The 15,476-nt window shown below is 43.5% G+C and overlaps 1 protein-coding gene across 7 annotated transcripts in view; it reads left to right on the forward strand.

The window, feature by feature from the left end:
* LOC125464841 (thyroid hormone receptor-associated protein 3-like) overlaps positions 1-15,476 on the forward strand; it is a 113,939-nt gene that overhangs the window by 73,456 nt on the left and 25,007 nt on the right. For 6 of the 7 annotated variants that reach the window (XM_048557664.2, XM_048557670.2, XM_048557669.2 and 3 more), the window contains one exon: positions 5,575-5,753. In XM_048557664.2, the coding sequence (XP_048413621.1) occupies positions 5,617-5,753 (137 nt within the window). In that variant the 5' untranslated portion in view covers positions 5,575-5,616. Of the gene's footprint in view, positions 1-5,574; positions 5,754-11,792; positions 12,127-15,476 lie in introns of those variants that run through there. The other variant, XM_048557668.2, reaches the window with a different exon arrangement.

Below are 15,476 nucleotides of genomic sequence, written 5' to 3' on the forward strand. Positions count from 1 at the left end.
GATTTATCATCTAATTTTAGCTGTGTACTTGTCTAAACAACTTCTTGACCTGCTCAGTAAGCCATCTTCCACAACCTTCCATCTCATTTCGTAACAATCATCACTGTAAGATGTAAAAGGACATCAGAGAATGGAGCAGTGAAGTTGAAGTTTGTTTCAAGTGGAAGATGCCTCACAAAATATGCCCTTAATGAAGTGTCTACTGTCCCAGCCATAGAGATATGTTATGAAGGGAAAGCAGTTAAAATAAATAAACAATCTATTTTCCGTGGTGTTGAATGGAGAAGGGCTTTTAACTAGAACAGCAGAGCTAGCATTCCCATTGAAGCTCCAGTTTCACAGCATAAGCACAACCCTCTGCTAGTCATGAAATTATCTTTCGGGGCCCCCAGAGTAACAGGAGGCCACACATATAAACTTGCTGGAGGAATAGCAGATAAAATTTAATCTAGATAAAAGCGAGGTGAGGCAAACTAGACCAGAACTTACAATCAATGGTAGGACCCTGGGGAGTGTTGTCAAACACAGAGACCTAGAAGTGCAGGTACGTAGTTCCTTGAAAATAATGTCACAGGTAGACAGGCTGTAAAGAAGGCATTTGGCATGCTTCCCTTTGTCGGTCAGCACATCAAGTAGAGGAGTTGGTGTTACGGCTGCGCAATGCATTGGCCAGGCCAGATTTGGAATATTGCGTACAATTCTGGCCACTCTGCTATTATCAAACTTGAAAGGATGCAAAGAACATTTACAAGGACGTTACTGAGACTGGAGGGTTTGAGTTATAAGCAGAGGCTGGAAATGCTGGGCCTTTTCCTCCCCTGGAGGGTCGGAGGCTGAGGGGTAACCTTTAAGAGGTTTATAAAATCACGATAAGGTGAATAACCAAGGTCTTTTTCCCCAAGATAATGGAGTCCAAAACTGGAAGGTATAGGTTTAAGGTGAGAGGGGAAAGATTTAAAAGGACCTGAGGGGTAACTTTTTTTTACACAGAGGGTGGTCATACATGGAACCAATTGCCAGAGGAAGTGGTAGAGTCGAGTACAGTTGCAACATTTAAGACAGATTCTGTTAGGTGCATGCATAGGAAGAAGCTGGAGAATTATGAGCCAGTCAGAGGCAAATGGGACTAGTTCAGTTTAGGGAACCTGGTCAGCATGGACGAGTTGGGCTGAAGGGTCTGTTTCTGTGCGCTCACTCTAGGGTATGTATTTCTTATTTGCAAGTGTTTTGGATGATCACAATTAAGTTTTGCAGCCATTTACAGAACTTTGGTGAGGTCACAACCAGGAGTATTCAGTGCAATTCATGTTTGTATTTTCCTGTAAGTACAATTTTTGGAATGTATGCAGTGAAGATTTGCTAAATTGATTTTGCTGAATCGCTCTGAAGGTCAACAACCTCACCCAAGAAATCAATCTATCTGCTCTGGAGTTTAAAAGAATGAGGGGTATTCTCCTTGAAGATCCAAGATTCAGGGAGGGTTTGGCAGGATGGATGCTGAGTGACTGCTACTCTGGATATAAAAGAACTAGAGGGGCATAGTCTCAGGACAAGGGTTAATTTTGGGGCTCCAAAGGAATTGAGGTACGTGAGGATTGGAGGGGGTAAAATAGAGTTAAATTTGAAGATCGGATATAGAATGTTGGAGCAGGCTTGGTGGACTATATGGCCTACTCGTCCTTTTATTTTAATGTCATGCAGATCTGTGTATGCACTGTGTACTATGGTAAGAACTGCTGAAATACATTTATTTCTGAATCTAAATTACTGCACAAACCTAACTGTCCAGGAAGAAGGTTACAGGCTTAATTGTAAAGGGCAAAGAACCTGAAATGTGTAATAGTGAACTGCTAGCTGTCAGTGGCATAATTTATTACCCAACCCACACCCCTGGTTCTCATGGTACATTCAGGCTAATATATTTGTGTTGTGGAGTGGTCCAGTAAAATTATTTCACTGCAGTACGATGATAAGGAACAAGAGAAAAGTCTTAGAACTTCAGTCAGTTTGGAGCAATGCATAATTGGTTTTACAGCTCAAGTCTGCCCAGTCTCATTCATTCTCTTACTTCTCTCTGTTGCACACTCACTTTAATTTGCTAATGATATAAAGTTAGGTGGATTTGTAAGCTTTGGGGAAGCTTCAAAGGGTTAAGGAAGAGTTAAGGGAGTGGTATAGAATATGGCAGTTGAAAAATGATGTAGTGAAGTGTGAGGCCACCCATGTAGTAGGAATGACAGAAAAGAAGATCATGTTTTAAAGTAGTGGGAGCTGGGAAATACTGGTGTTCAGAATGACCAGGATGTTCTTGTAACAAAGACAACATGCAGATTCAGAAAGCAGCTTAAAAAACCAAATAGTCTGTTAGCCTTTTTTTACACTTGAGGGATTGGATAACAAGGGTGAACTTAGCACAGATGTGAGGAATTGGTAAGGCAACATCTGAATCACTGTATAAGATTTCCGTAAGGAAGGATATAGTTATCTTTAAAAGAAGTGCAACTAAAGTTCACTAAACCAGGTGTTCTCAAGGGAAACTCTGAAAAGAGAAAAGTACTTGTGTTACGGAGAGTCAGAGGTTTTTTTTATTTTTAGGATTGGGAGCTTCAAAAGCAAAGCGATCAAGAAGCCTTCCACTAGACTTGTTCTTAATCTGAGAAGATTGTCCAAAGAGAGATGATTGAGTATCCTAGGCCTGTCTTCCCTGTGATTTCATTGAAACATACGTTATTCTTAATTCGTTAGCATTGCTGCCTCACAGCACCAGGGACCCAGGTTCGACTCCTTGGGCGACTGTCTTGTGTGGAGTTTGCACATTCTCTCCGTGTCTGCATGGATTTCCTCCGGGTGCTCCGGTTTCCTTCCACAATCCAGAGATGTGCAGGTTAGGTGGATTGACCATGCTAAATTGTCTGTAGTGTTCAGGGATGTGTAGATCAAGTCGGCTATCGGGGGATGGGTCTGGATGGGTTGCTCTGTGGGTCAGTGTGGACTTGTTGGGTCAGCGTGGACTTGTTGGGCCAAAGGGCCTGCTTTTACACTGTAGGGATTCTGTGACTGTCGGGGAAAGGGATGGGAAGATGTTTCCCCTGGCTGAGGAGTCTGTAACTAAAGATAACATTTTCAGAATAGGGGTCAGCCACTTAGAATTGAAAAGAGAAATTTCTCCAGTCATATGCTGGTGAGTTATTAGAACTCTGTTCCCTAGAGAGCTCAGAATGTTCTGTCTTTAAATATATTCATGAGTGAGATTGACAGAGTTTTGGATAGCAAGAGAATTGTGGGGTATAGAGGTACTGAGCAAGAGAGTGTAGGAGATTGGTCAGGATTTTGAGTGATTACTTACGTTTTGTATCTTCTTTATTCGGCTCCCGTTTCTTCTTTCCCCTTCTCCATTTCTTCTCCTCTGTCTGCTGTAGTTCAATTCCTGGGATTTCTCTTAAATGGTAAATGTTACACTATCTCCGTTATTTGGAGTTGATGCTTATAGCTCCACTGTTTGGTAGACAAATAATATTCATTTGTCATGTTCCTATGTTTGCTGAGTCTAATGCATTATCCCATGCTATTCGTTATTCCCGTAGACACATTGAAAACTTGGAATGAAATGAAATCTCACATATTCCTTGGGTCCTTCCATGAAATGTGGTGATTTCCAGTTTCTTAAAGACACTTTAAAGTTCTGAGAGTTATTTTCAGAGCTAAAGACTCTCAGAATCCTGTTTCTAAATTAAGGTAAACCATTGTGATCATGAAATGTGAAAATGATTTCTCGCGATTCCAGACTTAGTGATAACTGTCTGAATGATCAACCAGATGAGGTCACTTTAGTATGCAGAATTGGGTTTCAATGAACTGTAGGCCTGTTTCTCAGTTTCATCTTTCCTGGTGTTTTGTTACTAGAAACATGGAGGTCTCCTCTCTCCCTATTAAGATCAGTGCTGGGGAGAGTTCTGTGTGCCACTCTCAGTTAAGTGAGTGAGAATGGCACCTGGCTAAGGGAGAGAGGTGTAACTTGGCGTGCTTTGTTTGCAGCAGCAGTGGAATTTCTTTTTTTTTATTCTGAGATTGACCTACTGTCTTTTTTAAAAGTTAGGAAAGCATATTGGCTGCTAGCTTGGTTGTACTTCTCATCCGACCAGGGGGTTTCCATGCATTGTGTCAGAACTAAATTAAAACGTAGGTCTGGTTTTGTATCGGATGTGTCTCCCAGGATAAAATTCATTCTGGCCCTAAGTGTAAGGGCTAAAGAAATGTAGATCACTTTGTGGCAATACTATAGCTTGAAAAGTGTATTTTGTCCTGTTTTCTTTGATTAAGTAAGATTGAGATAGAGGTGACGAGTGGACTGCTCAAGCCAATAAAGTAAGCAGCTTGTGAGACCTTGGGTTTTTTTCGAAATTGGAATAGGAACAGTCTGATGAGTGGGGTCAAACTCCCACAGAACTGGACTTCTTAAGTTTTAGCCTTCAGCAGCAGTTGCTAGGATCCTGAAGCTGGATGTTGAAGCTCTAATTTCTGTCTGTTACAGCTGTGGTTCTCTTCCTGCTGTTAGAATTGCATGTGAGGCAACCTATTTTTACTGAATTTGCCTTTGCCAAGGGTATGTTTATGGGATGTTACTATATTGGAACAGTTAATTAGTAGTTCATATATATTATTTTGTTAAGCATTTTGATATGTTACAGTTAAGCCAACTCTTTTATTTTTACTTTTCTGTATTTTGACTGTAGTGTAAAAATAGTGTGTTTTGCTTAAAGTTGAGTAGTTTGACCAATTTCATTGCTAATGGAATGCAATGGCTTACACCTCCCTTTAAAATTAGAAGAAGTTAGGATCTAGGCTATCTTAATATATTTTGAGCAGGGGGTTTTGGTCTGATGCACACCAGTGTGCAGCATGAGCTTGGTCCTGTAGTCCTCCTTCTGCACAGATCCACATCCTGGCACAGATTGCTGAGGCAGTGGTGAAATTGTCCCATAATTGTGAGTATCAAAAATATTAGTAGCATAATGGTGAACTTGGTTCCTTGCATTAGCAAGAATCTGGTTTAGATGCCATCCGTAAAAGAATAGGGTTGTGAGCATCTGAGGTACCTGAGGCATTCAGGCTGTTCCCCCACCTATCTTAATTTATTCCCAGAACCCAACTCTTCTTCAGCAATCAATTTCCTCACCCTTTTTGTTCCCATTCAATTGCAGTGATGGCAAAAGACCCAGAGAATGCTGTTGTTCCACATCATCCTGCAGTCAAAAGTTGCAATGATCTCTTAAAACATAATTGTAAAATTAATCTTTTCTGTAAATTCCTACTCAGTAAATCCATTTTTTGTTATAATATTGAGGTCTAATATGTGCTTTCCAGTTTCAGAGCCTTCTTTTGCCAGTGACATGGGAATGAAATTGGAGAGGGGAAATAGTGTAAAACTAAAAACAGCATTGAGTGTATGACACACTCGATCCAACTGCTCGCATTGATGATGGCTGTATCTGTTTGCATGCTTGTATCTTTCTTTTGCACTCACTAATTTCTCTGGTATCCTCTTGTTAAGTTTCTACATCTCCTTTTTGACAGATACAAAGTGACAAGCTCACTTTGTCACATCCACATTGAAAAATGTCGAAAGCTACCGGTTCAAAGTCCAGGTCGCAGTCGTCTCATTCAAGGTCCCGCTCTCGTTCTCGCTCCCGGTCCTTTACAAGGTCTCGCTCACGTTCTCGTTCCCGATCTCACTCTCGCAAACGGAAGTACAGGTGAGAGAATTTCTTGAGATCATTACATCCTGATTTTGTGAAGCTAACGCTCTCTGATTATAGCTGGGTAGGTTATCAGTCAGCTTCCCGGTGCTCTCTGCTGGTAAAGTGTATGGTTCTAGCTGATTAAAATCCAACAGTGCCCCTACCTGTGTTGAGCATCCTTGAAGGCCAATAATAATAACCTGCATTAGTTTAACTTCGAGATCGTGACTCCAATGAATATCAAGGGGGAATAGTTAGATTCTCTCTTATTGATCATTGTCTGGCATTTGTGTGGCGCAAATGTTACATACCATTTTTCACACTTGTGTTGGGCTCTTCTGCCGTGGGGATGAGGATATTTGTGGAGCCGCCTCCTCCACCATTCATGACTAGATGTGCAGGACTGCAAAGCTTAGATCTGATCTGCTGGCTGTGAGATTGCTTAGCTGTCTATCACTTGCTCTTTCTGTTGTTTGGCACACAAATCGTCCTGTCTAGTAGCTTCACCAGGTTGACATCTCATTTTTAGGTATGCCAGGTGCTGCACATGACATGTCCTCCTGCACTCTTCTTTTATCCAGGGATTTCCCTGGCTTAATCATGATTGAATGGGCAAATGTTTAACTATGAGGTTGCAGATTGCGTTGGAGTATATTTCTGCTGCTGTTGATGGCCCACATGGATGCCCAGTTTTGATTAGCTGGATCTATTTGAAATCTGACCTGCTTGGCACAGTGATAGTGCCACATAACATGATAGAGAGTATAAAAACCGAAAGAACTGCTGATGCTGTAAATCAGGAACAAAAACAAAGTTGCTGGAAAAGCTCAGCAGGTCTGACAGCATCTGTGAACGAGAAAACAGAGTTGGGTCCGGTGACCCTTCCTCAGAACTAATGTGGCTGGGAAAACATCAGTTTATATGCAGGAAAAAGGGAAGGTGGATGGGGTGGAGAGTAAATGATAAGATAGAACCCAAAGAGAGAGAAGAGCAGTTGGACAGACAAAGAGTTGATAACGATCAGGTTGGGAGGGTGAATAGTTGTTAATGGGGACTGTTAGTGACTAATAACAGGTAGTATGTGATGGCAGGCTATGTGGTAACAAGACCTGGTGTGTGCGTTAGGTTGTTAGGACATGGGAGAGTTTAGGCCATAAAATTATTGAACTTGATATTGAGCCTGGAGGGCTGCAGGGTCCCAAAGGGGAATATGAGGGATTGTCCTTCTAGCTTGCATTGAGCTTCGGCAGAACACTGCTGCAAGCCAGAGACAGAGATCTTGGCCAGGGAACAGGGTGGTGCGTTAAACTGGCAGTCAACGGGTAGTTTAAGGTCTTTTTTTGCAAGCAGAATACAGATGTTGTGCGAAGCAGTCACCTCGTCCACATTTCGTTTCCCCAGTGTAGAGGAGACCACATTGTGAGCAGCAAATGCAATAGACTAGATTGTGGGAAGTGCAGGTGAAGTGTTGCTTCACTTGGAAGATATGTTTGGACCCTTGGACACTGGGGAGGGAGGAGGCAAATGGGTAGGTGTTGCACCCTTCACCAGTTACGGGGTAGGTGCCGTAGGGCTGTGGGGGTGCCGTTGAGTGTGAAGGAAGTGAGGACCAGGGTGTCCCGGAGGGAATGGTCCCTGCGGAAGGCAGACAAGGGAGGGGACGGGACTATGTGTCAGGAGGTGGCAGAAATGGTACCTGATGATCTTCTGGATGTAGGTTCTGGTGGGATGATAGGTAAGGACAAGGGGATTCCTATCGCCGTTGCAGGAGGGAAGAGAAGGAGTCAGGGTGAGAGATGGATTGGACCTAGCTGAGGACCCTGTTGACCATTGAGCAGGGGAATCCTCAGTTGTGGAAGAAGGTGAACATTTCAGAGACTCCCTCGTCGAAGTTGGCCTCATCTGAACATATACGACGGAGTGGGAGGAACTGAGAGAATGGAATGGAGTCTTTACAGGAAGTGGGTTGCAAGGATGTATAATCTAGAGACTATTATCAATGTGAAGGCAGGACTTTACCTCCACAAAGACTGTGCAGCAGTCACACTCCCACCTGCTGTCATGGACATGTGATAAGATCAAAGATGTTTTGCCCTCTTGTTGCCCTCATCGCCTGCAGCAGACCCAGTCTGGCAGCTGTGTTCTTAAGGACCTCACCAGCTCAAACGGTTTTAGGGCTCTGGGTAGTGTTGTCGAACTGAGAGATCAAGTCGTGCGGATACCTGGTTCCTTGAAAGTGGCTTTATAGGCAGACAGGGTGGTGAAGGCAGCATTTGGCATACTTGCCTTCATCAGGCAATGAAATGAGTATAGGAGTTGGGATGTCATGCGATAACAGTACAAGACATCATTAGTGAGGCCACATTTGGAATATTGCATACAATTCTGGTTGTCTTGCTATAAGAAGAATGTTATTCAAGTGGACAGGGTGTAAAAAGATTTACAAGGATGTTATCAGGAATGTTTCAGTTATAAGTAGAAGCTGAATAGGCTGGGACCGTGTTACCCTGTGGAATAGCAGGCTGGGGAGTGACCTTATAGAAGTCTATAAAATCATGAGGGGCATAGGTCAGGTGAATTACCAAAGCCTCTTCCACAGAGTAGAGGAATCCAAAGCTAGAGAGCATTGGTTTAAGGTGAGTGGGGAAAGATTTAAAATAGACCTGAGGGGCAACGTTTTCACACAGGGAGTGGTGCATATATGGAACGAGCTGCCAGAGGAAGTGGTAATGACGGGTATGATTACAAATTGAAAAGACATTTGGACAGGTTCGTGGGATAAGAAAGGTTCAGAGGGATATGGGCCAAACACAGGCAAATGACTCTACTGTTGCTGCAAAGCAACTTTTGGTGGACATTGAAATCTTCCAGCCGACGTACATTTTGCTTCTTGCCACATAGTGCTGACAGCATTGTGGCAATGGTACTGAAGGCTTGTGATCCAGAACTTGTTATGCCCCTGGAAAGGTTACCATTGACCAGAAACTCAACTGGACTCACCACGTGAATACAGTGGCTACAAAAGCAGGTCAGAGGCTCAGAATACTGCGGTGGATAGCTAACCACCTGACAAGATCAAAATTCTGGAATTATCTCCCTACGGGCTTTGTGGTTCAACTGACGGCACATGGACTATGGTGGTTCAATTCGGCAGCTGACTATCATAGATCATAGAATCCCTACCGTGTGGAAACAGGCCCTTCAGCCCACCAAGTCCACACCAATGCTCAGACCGAGTAATCCAGACCCGTCCCCCTGTAAGCCATCGAATCTGCACATCCCTGAACACTTGGGCAATATAGCATGGCCAATTCCCCCTAACCTGTACATCTTTGGACTGTGGAAGGAAACCCATTTGGACACAGGGAAAATGTGCAGACTCCACACAGGCAGTTTCCCGAGGGTGGAATTGAACCTGGGTTCCAGGCGCTGTGAGGCAGCAGTACTAACCACTGAGCCACCGTGCCATCCGAGGTCACCCGGGGACAGGCAAGACATGCTGGCCAGTCAGTGATGATCATGTCCCAGGAGTAAATATAAAAATAAATGAATATAAAAAAATGTTCCAATACATCCGTTAGCCTTGTGCTTCTGGATACTGTTTAAGGATCCGTGGTGAATTTTGACAGTGCATCTTGTAGATAGTGTACACTGCTGCTACTGAGCATGGGTGTTGGAGGGACTGTACATTTGTGGATATGGTACCTGTCAAGGTGACTTACTTTGACCTTGATGCTGTCAAGCTTCTTGAGTATTGTTGGAGCTGCACCCATCCAGGATAGTGGGGAGTATTCCATCACACTCCTGACTTCTGACTTGCAGATGGTGATCAGGATTTGGGGAGTCAGGAGGTAATTTGTTCTCTGCAGAGTTCCTGGCCTCTGATGTGTTCTTGTCGCCACAATATTTGCGTGGCTGCTCCAGTTTGTTTTCTGGTCAGTGGTGACCTTCAGGAAGTTATTTGGAAGTGGGGTTTCAGAAGCAAACTGCTATGAATGACTAGATTCTCTTGTTGATGATAGCCATCGTCTGGAACTGTATTGCAAAATGTTACTTGTCATTTATTAGCCCAAGCTTGAATATTGTCCAGTCTTGTCACTTTAGGGCAATGCAAGGTTTGCTATCACTCTGAATGAAAATTAATGCACGCACTAGAAGTGACATGTAATTGGGGGCCAATTCCGTGAAATTGTACTCTAGCTTAAAAGACAAAGTTTATGAAATTCCCTTCAAACACAGAGGCAGACAAACATGTTTTTTTGGAAGCCGTGATGAATTTGGTACTTTCCCTCGTGGCACTCTGGCTTAAGACCAGCCGACTCTGTACACATTGGGAATTTGCATTGGAGTCTACCTCGTCTCCATAGGATTGTGCCATCTCGGATTGCATTCACTGATTGATCCATTGAGCAGTGTATTTTTTTCACTCGTACTCATATCTAGAATGTTGAACATAGAATGTAGAATGTAGAACATGGAACAGTACAGCGCAGTACAGGCCCTTCAGCCCATGATGTTGTGCCGAACTTTTACCTTAAACCTAAGGTCTATCTAACCTCCGCCCCTACCTTATACTATCATCCATATACCTATCTAATAGCCGCTTAAATGCCTCTAATGAGGCCAACTCCACTTCCCCCCTCTGGCAATGCATTCCACACCCCTATCACTGTCTGAGTAAAGAACCTACCTCTGACGTTCCCCCCTGTATCTACCTCCACTAACTTTAAAAGTATGGCCCCTTGTAATAGCTACCTCCACCCTAGGAAAATGTCTCTGGCTGTCCACTCTATCTATATCTCTGATCATTTTGTACACCTCTGACAGGTCACCTCTCATCCTTTGTTGTTCTAAAGAGAAAAGGCCTAGCTCTCTCAACCTTTCCTCGTAAGACCTTCCGTTCATTGCAGCCAAAATCCTGGTAAATCTCCTCTGCATGTTTTCCAACACTTACACATCTTTCCTGTAATGACGTGAACAGAACTGGACACAATACTCCAGAGGTGGTCAAACCAGGCTTTTGTATAGCTGGAGCATAACTTCACGGCTCTTGAACTCAATCCCTTTATTAATGAAAGCTAACACACCATATGCCTTCTTAGCAACTCTATCCACCTGGGTGGCAGCTTTCAGGCAAGTGTGGGCATGAACCCCGAGATTCCTCTGCTCCTCCACACTGCCAGAATATTTCCGTTAACCCTGTATTCTGCTTTCAGGTTTGTCCTTCCAAAATGAATCACCTCACACTTTTCTGGATTAAACTCCAGTTGCCACTTCTCAGCCCAGCTCTGCATCCCAGCAATATTCCTTTGTAACCTAGAGCAGCCCTCCGCACTATCCACAACTCGACCCACCTTCGGATCGTTGGCGAACTTGCTAATCCACGGTTCCACTCCTTCGTCCAAATCATTTACAAAAATCACAAATAGAATAGGACCCAAACAGATCCTTGTGGTACACCACTCGTAACGGAGCACCATGTTGAATATTTTCCATCCACTACCACTCTTCGACTTGTAAGGGTCAGCCAGTTCTGAATCCAATCTGCCATATTTCCCCTATCCCATGCTTCCTTACTTTCTGCATGAGCCTACCATGGGAAACCTTATCAAATGCCTTATTTAAATCCATGTATACCACATCCACTGAACTACCTTCATCCACATGTTTGGTCACCTCTTCAAAGAATTCAGTAAGGTTTGTGAAACATGATCTACCCTTCACAAATCCATGCTGACTGTCACAAATCAAACTGTACCTATCTAAGTGATCATAAATCCTATCTCAGAGCCCTTTCAAGTAATTTGCCCACCACTGAGGTAAGACTAACTGGCCTGTAATTTCCAGGGTTATCCCTATTCCCTTTTTTGAACAAATTAATTGTTATTGGTTCTGCAACTATGCATTGCTGAGATTACACTAACAAACAAAATTGCCATCCGTTTAACCAGGGCTACTCCCATTCCTCTAATCCCTGTGGACTCAGTAGGAGTAAATGGCACAGTTGCAGAATGCAGACAAGTCTCGAGTAGATTACGACTAACCCACTCACCAGCTGCTAAACACTTGGAGCTGTCTAAGGCTTGATATATAGGGAGCTAAGTGAAATCAGTTCTTTCCACAGTAAATGAAATCTTTTGGCTGATTCACTCCCTGACTGTTGCTGGCAGAACTGGTTCCAGAAATAAAGACTTCTGAAAAAAAAATTCAAACCCTGGCTGGCTTGTGTTCCGAACAGCCGGCCTCTTCCTGTGAGAGTTAGAGCTGAGGTGAGCTGTTCACTTGATACTGGTAAAATGGATTTAGCAGGCAGGCTGTAGCTGTGTCATTCCTCGCAATGTGGTTGATCACTGGGGCACACATTCCTCTCGATGAAAAGCTACGCCGGGTAAGCACTGCAATTTGAACTTCTCAATCTGTTTTTTGCTTCTTAATTTGTAATTTATTTAGCTGAAGGGTTTCTTTTCCTTCTGTTACCCTAGGGACAGCTTTGTAGAACGGCTAGTTTAGCTGCCAGCACGGCTCCTGTGTTAGCTTTTAAAGTTCTCTTTTCATGTGCTTAAAATGCTGGTAACCTGGTGTAGCATGCAACTGAAAGAACGTTTGCAAGATAAGTATCTGTTCACTACCTTCTCTCTTTTTGAGTAACTTAGAATAAGTTTAACGAAACTTGATGTTTGAGCAAGGTTTTGTTCGTTTAAAAGATTAAATATTTCAAGATTTAGAAGATTGAAAACTCGGCATACCTTTTGCTTCTCATTGCTTTCAAATCTAAGGGGCCACAGCTGGGAATGAGAGGTAGAGAGAGAGAGAGAAAGCGAGAGAGAGAAACAGGCATTTTCTGTTAACTGCAGCTGTGGGTGAGGAGACGGAGGCATTTTCTGTTAACTCTTGATATGGTGAATGCTGTTTTGTCTATACTGTACTACCCCTCGTCATCTTTGTTAGTTTGAGTCATTAGAAATTATGTTCAGAATTCAGGCGTGGTCATACTGTGTTGTTCATCTAATCAAGCAACTAACTGGGTAGAAATTGTTGGGAGGGTGTGGGGAATTTGGAGAAACAACTTGTACTTGAGTGTGTTCTCCAGTTTTGTTACTGCTGCAGGGCTCATAGTGTCAGAATTATATGAGTCACTCCCTGTTCTCTATCACCCATACAACTTTGAGTCAGCCTGTATATGTCATGAAAGGTTTCTCCTGATTGGCCTTGTTTTGTCAAGCTTTTGCCTCCCACTCTTGATGTGTGCAGCATCCATTATTTGCAATGACATGCGTAAGATTGTAACCCAGCGAAAGCTGAAGAACTCTGAGAATTAGTGAAGTTTTTGATGGATGTGAGAATGGTGATAGGGTAGAGGGGGACAGCTGTTTGGTGATGGTGTATCTGAACAGGATATTGGTGTTATTGACGTCATCATTGTGCATCCACATCTCTTTTGAACTACCGGTAGCCTGTAGGTTGCTGTTGTTGCTGTCTGCCTCCCGGCTGCTGTTCTGCCACTTGCCTAGCTAAGGGAATGGACAGTGGGTGAGTCACCGAAGACTCTTGCTGAGCACTACTCGGAGCCAGTGGTTTCTAATTTATTTCAGGCGCACCGGCTGCATTGCAAAATAAACTTTAAAAACTATGCTACAAGACTGGCGTCACAGGGAGGTTACAGGCACCATGCCTGCTTAAGCTTTGATGGTGCCTCTCTCTTCTCTCTGTCTCTCCTTCTCTCTGTCTCTCCTTCTCTCTCTCCCTACCCCCCACCCCCCCCCCCCCCCACCCCCACCACAGTTCCACAGGTTTTCACCTCTAAGTGTGTTTTTTCTCTCAAGTGGTTTGTCTCCTTTCACTCAGCAGCAGTTGCTAATCTGAGCAGCTGACAGCTCCTATTGCTCTGTATGTATGCCTGTGCTGCCCTGTGTGGCAAATGTTGGGATTTCAGTCAACCGACCCTGAGAACTTCAGGATGGGCCTGGAGAAAAAGAAATCCTTCTTCACTGTACATGGCAATAAAGAAATGTAGAGTTATTCATAAAATAATATCCAGATGTTATTCAACCCTACAATCCTGCTGGAGCTTTGAATTAGATTGTGGATGATCTGTATCTCACCTCCATAGCCCTTCACCTAATAACAATCTGTTAATCTCAGTCTACAACACTCCATAGCATTCTCCCCGCCATTCACAACCTTTTGAAAGTGTCCAAAATGTTCACTATTCTTTGTGGAATGATTCTTAATGTTTTACACTAATTATAGGGTTCTCCCTAATTTTATGATTCTTTAATATTGTGGATCTCTCTACTAGAGAAAGTAGTTTCTGTATATATCCTATTGACACTTTTTGGTTGTAAAGTGTTCACTTAATTCTGTCCTCATCTTCTAAACTGACAGTCATAAAACATGCTGTCTTCACATAATTTAACACTTCAAGTATGAGCATCGTTTACCTTGGTCTTTGTGCTTTTAATGAGCACAGCCAGAAAGGTACCTTTCATAAAGGAGCTGCTTGTACGGATTAGAAACTGTAACTCCTACATAAGGCACCGTGCTAGCTCCTAACCCCTTTCTGAATGAAGTATATTGTCTAAGAGAGATATTTATTAAGACCATTGTTTGTATTCTGATGTCCGCTGAGGCTTCATTTAACTGAAAGCATCTGTTTTTTTTGGGGGGTTCTTGTTTCTTTCCAAACAACCAATGCAAAATTCAGCTCAGCACTGGACCCTGCTGGTGAGACAATGCCTTGTAGACAAAACATCAAACCAAATCCGTAACAGAGTCTTATTTCCAGATCGGTCAGTTCCTTTGTATTTAAACAGTTGACAGAGTTTTCAGAAAAAGCTGCAAGAACTGCGACCATCTAATAATTTCGTTAATTGTTAATTGGCTAAGATTTGTACTCAACATTGTCCCACACCTTGGGAACTGTCATGACTGTAGCTATTTTCAGTGGGTAGTGGCCCGCATCTGGGGCCCTTGCTTGTTTCTGGCTGTATTATGGCTACTGCCTGGTGGTGCCTTTGTGGGGGTTCATGGTACCCCTTCTTGCTCACTGCTCTTATTGTTGGTACTCCCCTCATAGCTGGCTGGGAGTCTGAATAGAATTTGTTCTGCTGACTACAGGTTACAGTCTGCAACTGCAGAGGCCGTGCAGTTCAACTGCTGCATCATCAGTGAGAGGGATCAATTTGTTCCTGAAATTGCCAGTGCCCAGTTTAGGGTGGGGTGACAGAGATCAGAGTGGCCACCACCCTGTTAGCCAGGAGGGGCAGCTGCAGCATGGCTGGGCTGGTTCTGAGGGTGGTGGTAAACTGTCAGGAAATGCTTATGGACAGTGGCAGCATCAATGCTAGGGGTGAGCAATTGTCCTGGAAATTGGTCTGGGACCTGATGGGTGGGCAGTCCACAATGAAGACCATGGACGTCAATGTGGCACAAGGAGAGGCTGCAAACCAGAGAGAAGGGTAAAATGGCAATGTGGAATTTTAGTGCCTAATTACTTAACCAATCTCAAAGTGAGCCAACATCAAACAAATGAGGCATCTTTGAACAAGGACTAACTGGATTCATGATAGTTGAGAGAAGGAATCCTGCATCTGCAACTGTATCTCAGCACAGGCATCCTCCCTGATCATTCCTGAGTCATTTTGACTTTCTTCTCCATCTCCCTCTGGCCTCTTCTCCCTTCCTGTCTACAGGCCCTGGCCTCTTCAATTGCTGTTTTTTTTGTCTGTCTGTTTTTTC

This window comes from Stegostoma tigrinum, chromosome 24 (assembly GCF_030684315.1).
Source record: "Stegostoma tigrinum isolate sSteTig4 chromosome 24, sSteTig4.hap1, whole genome shotgun sequence".
Classification (NCBI taxonomy): Eukaryota; Metazoa; Chordata; class Chondrichthyes; order Orectolobiformes; family Stegostomatidae; genus Stegostoma; species Stegostoma tigrinum.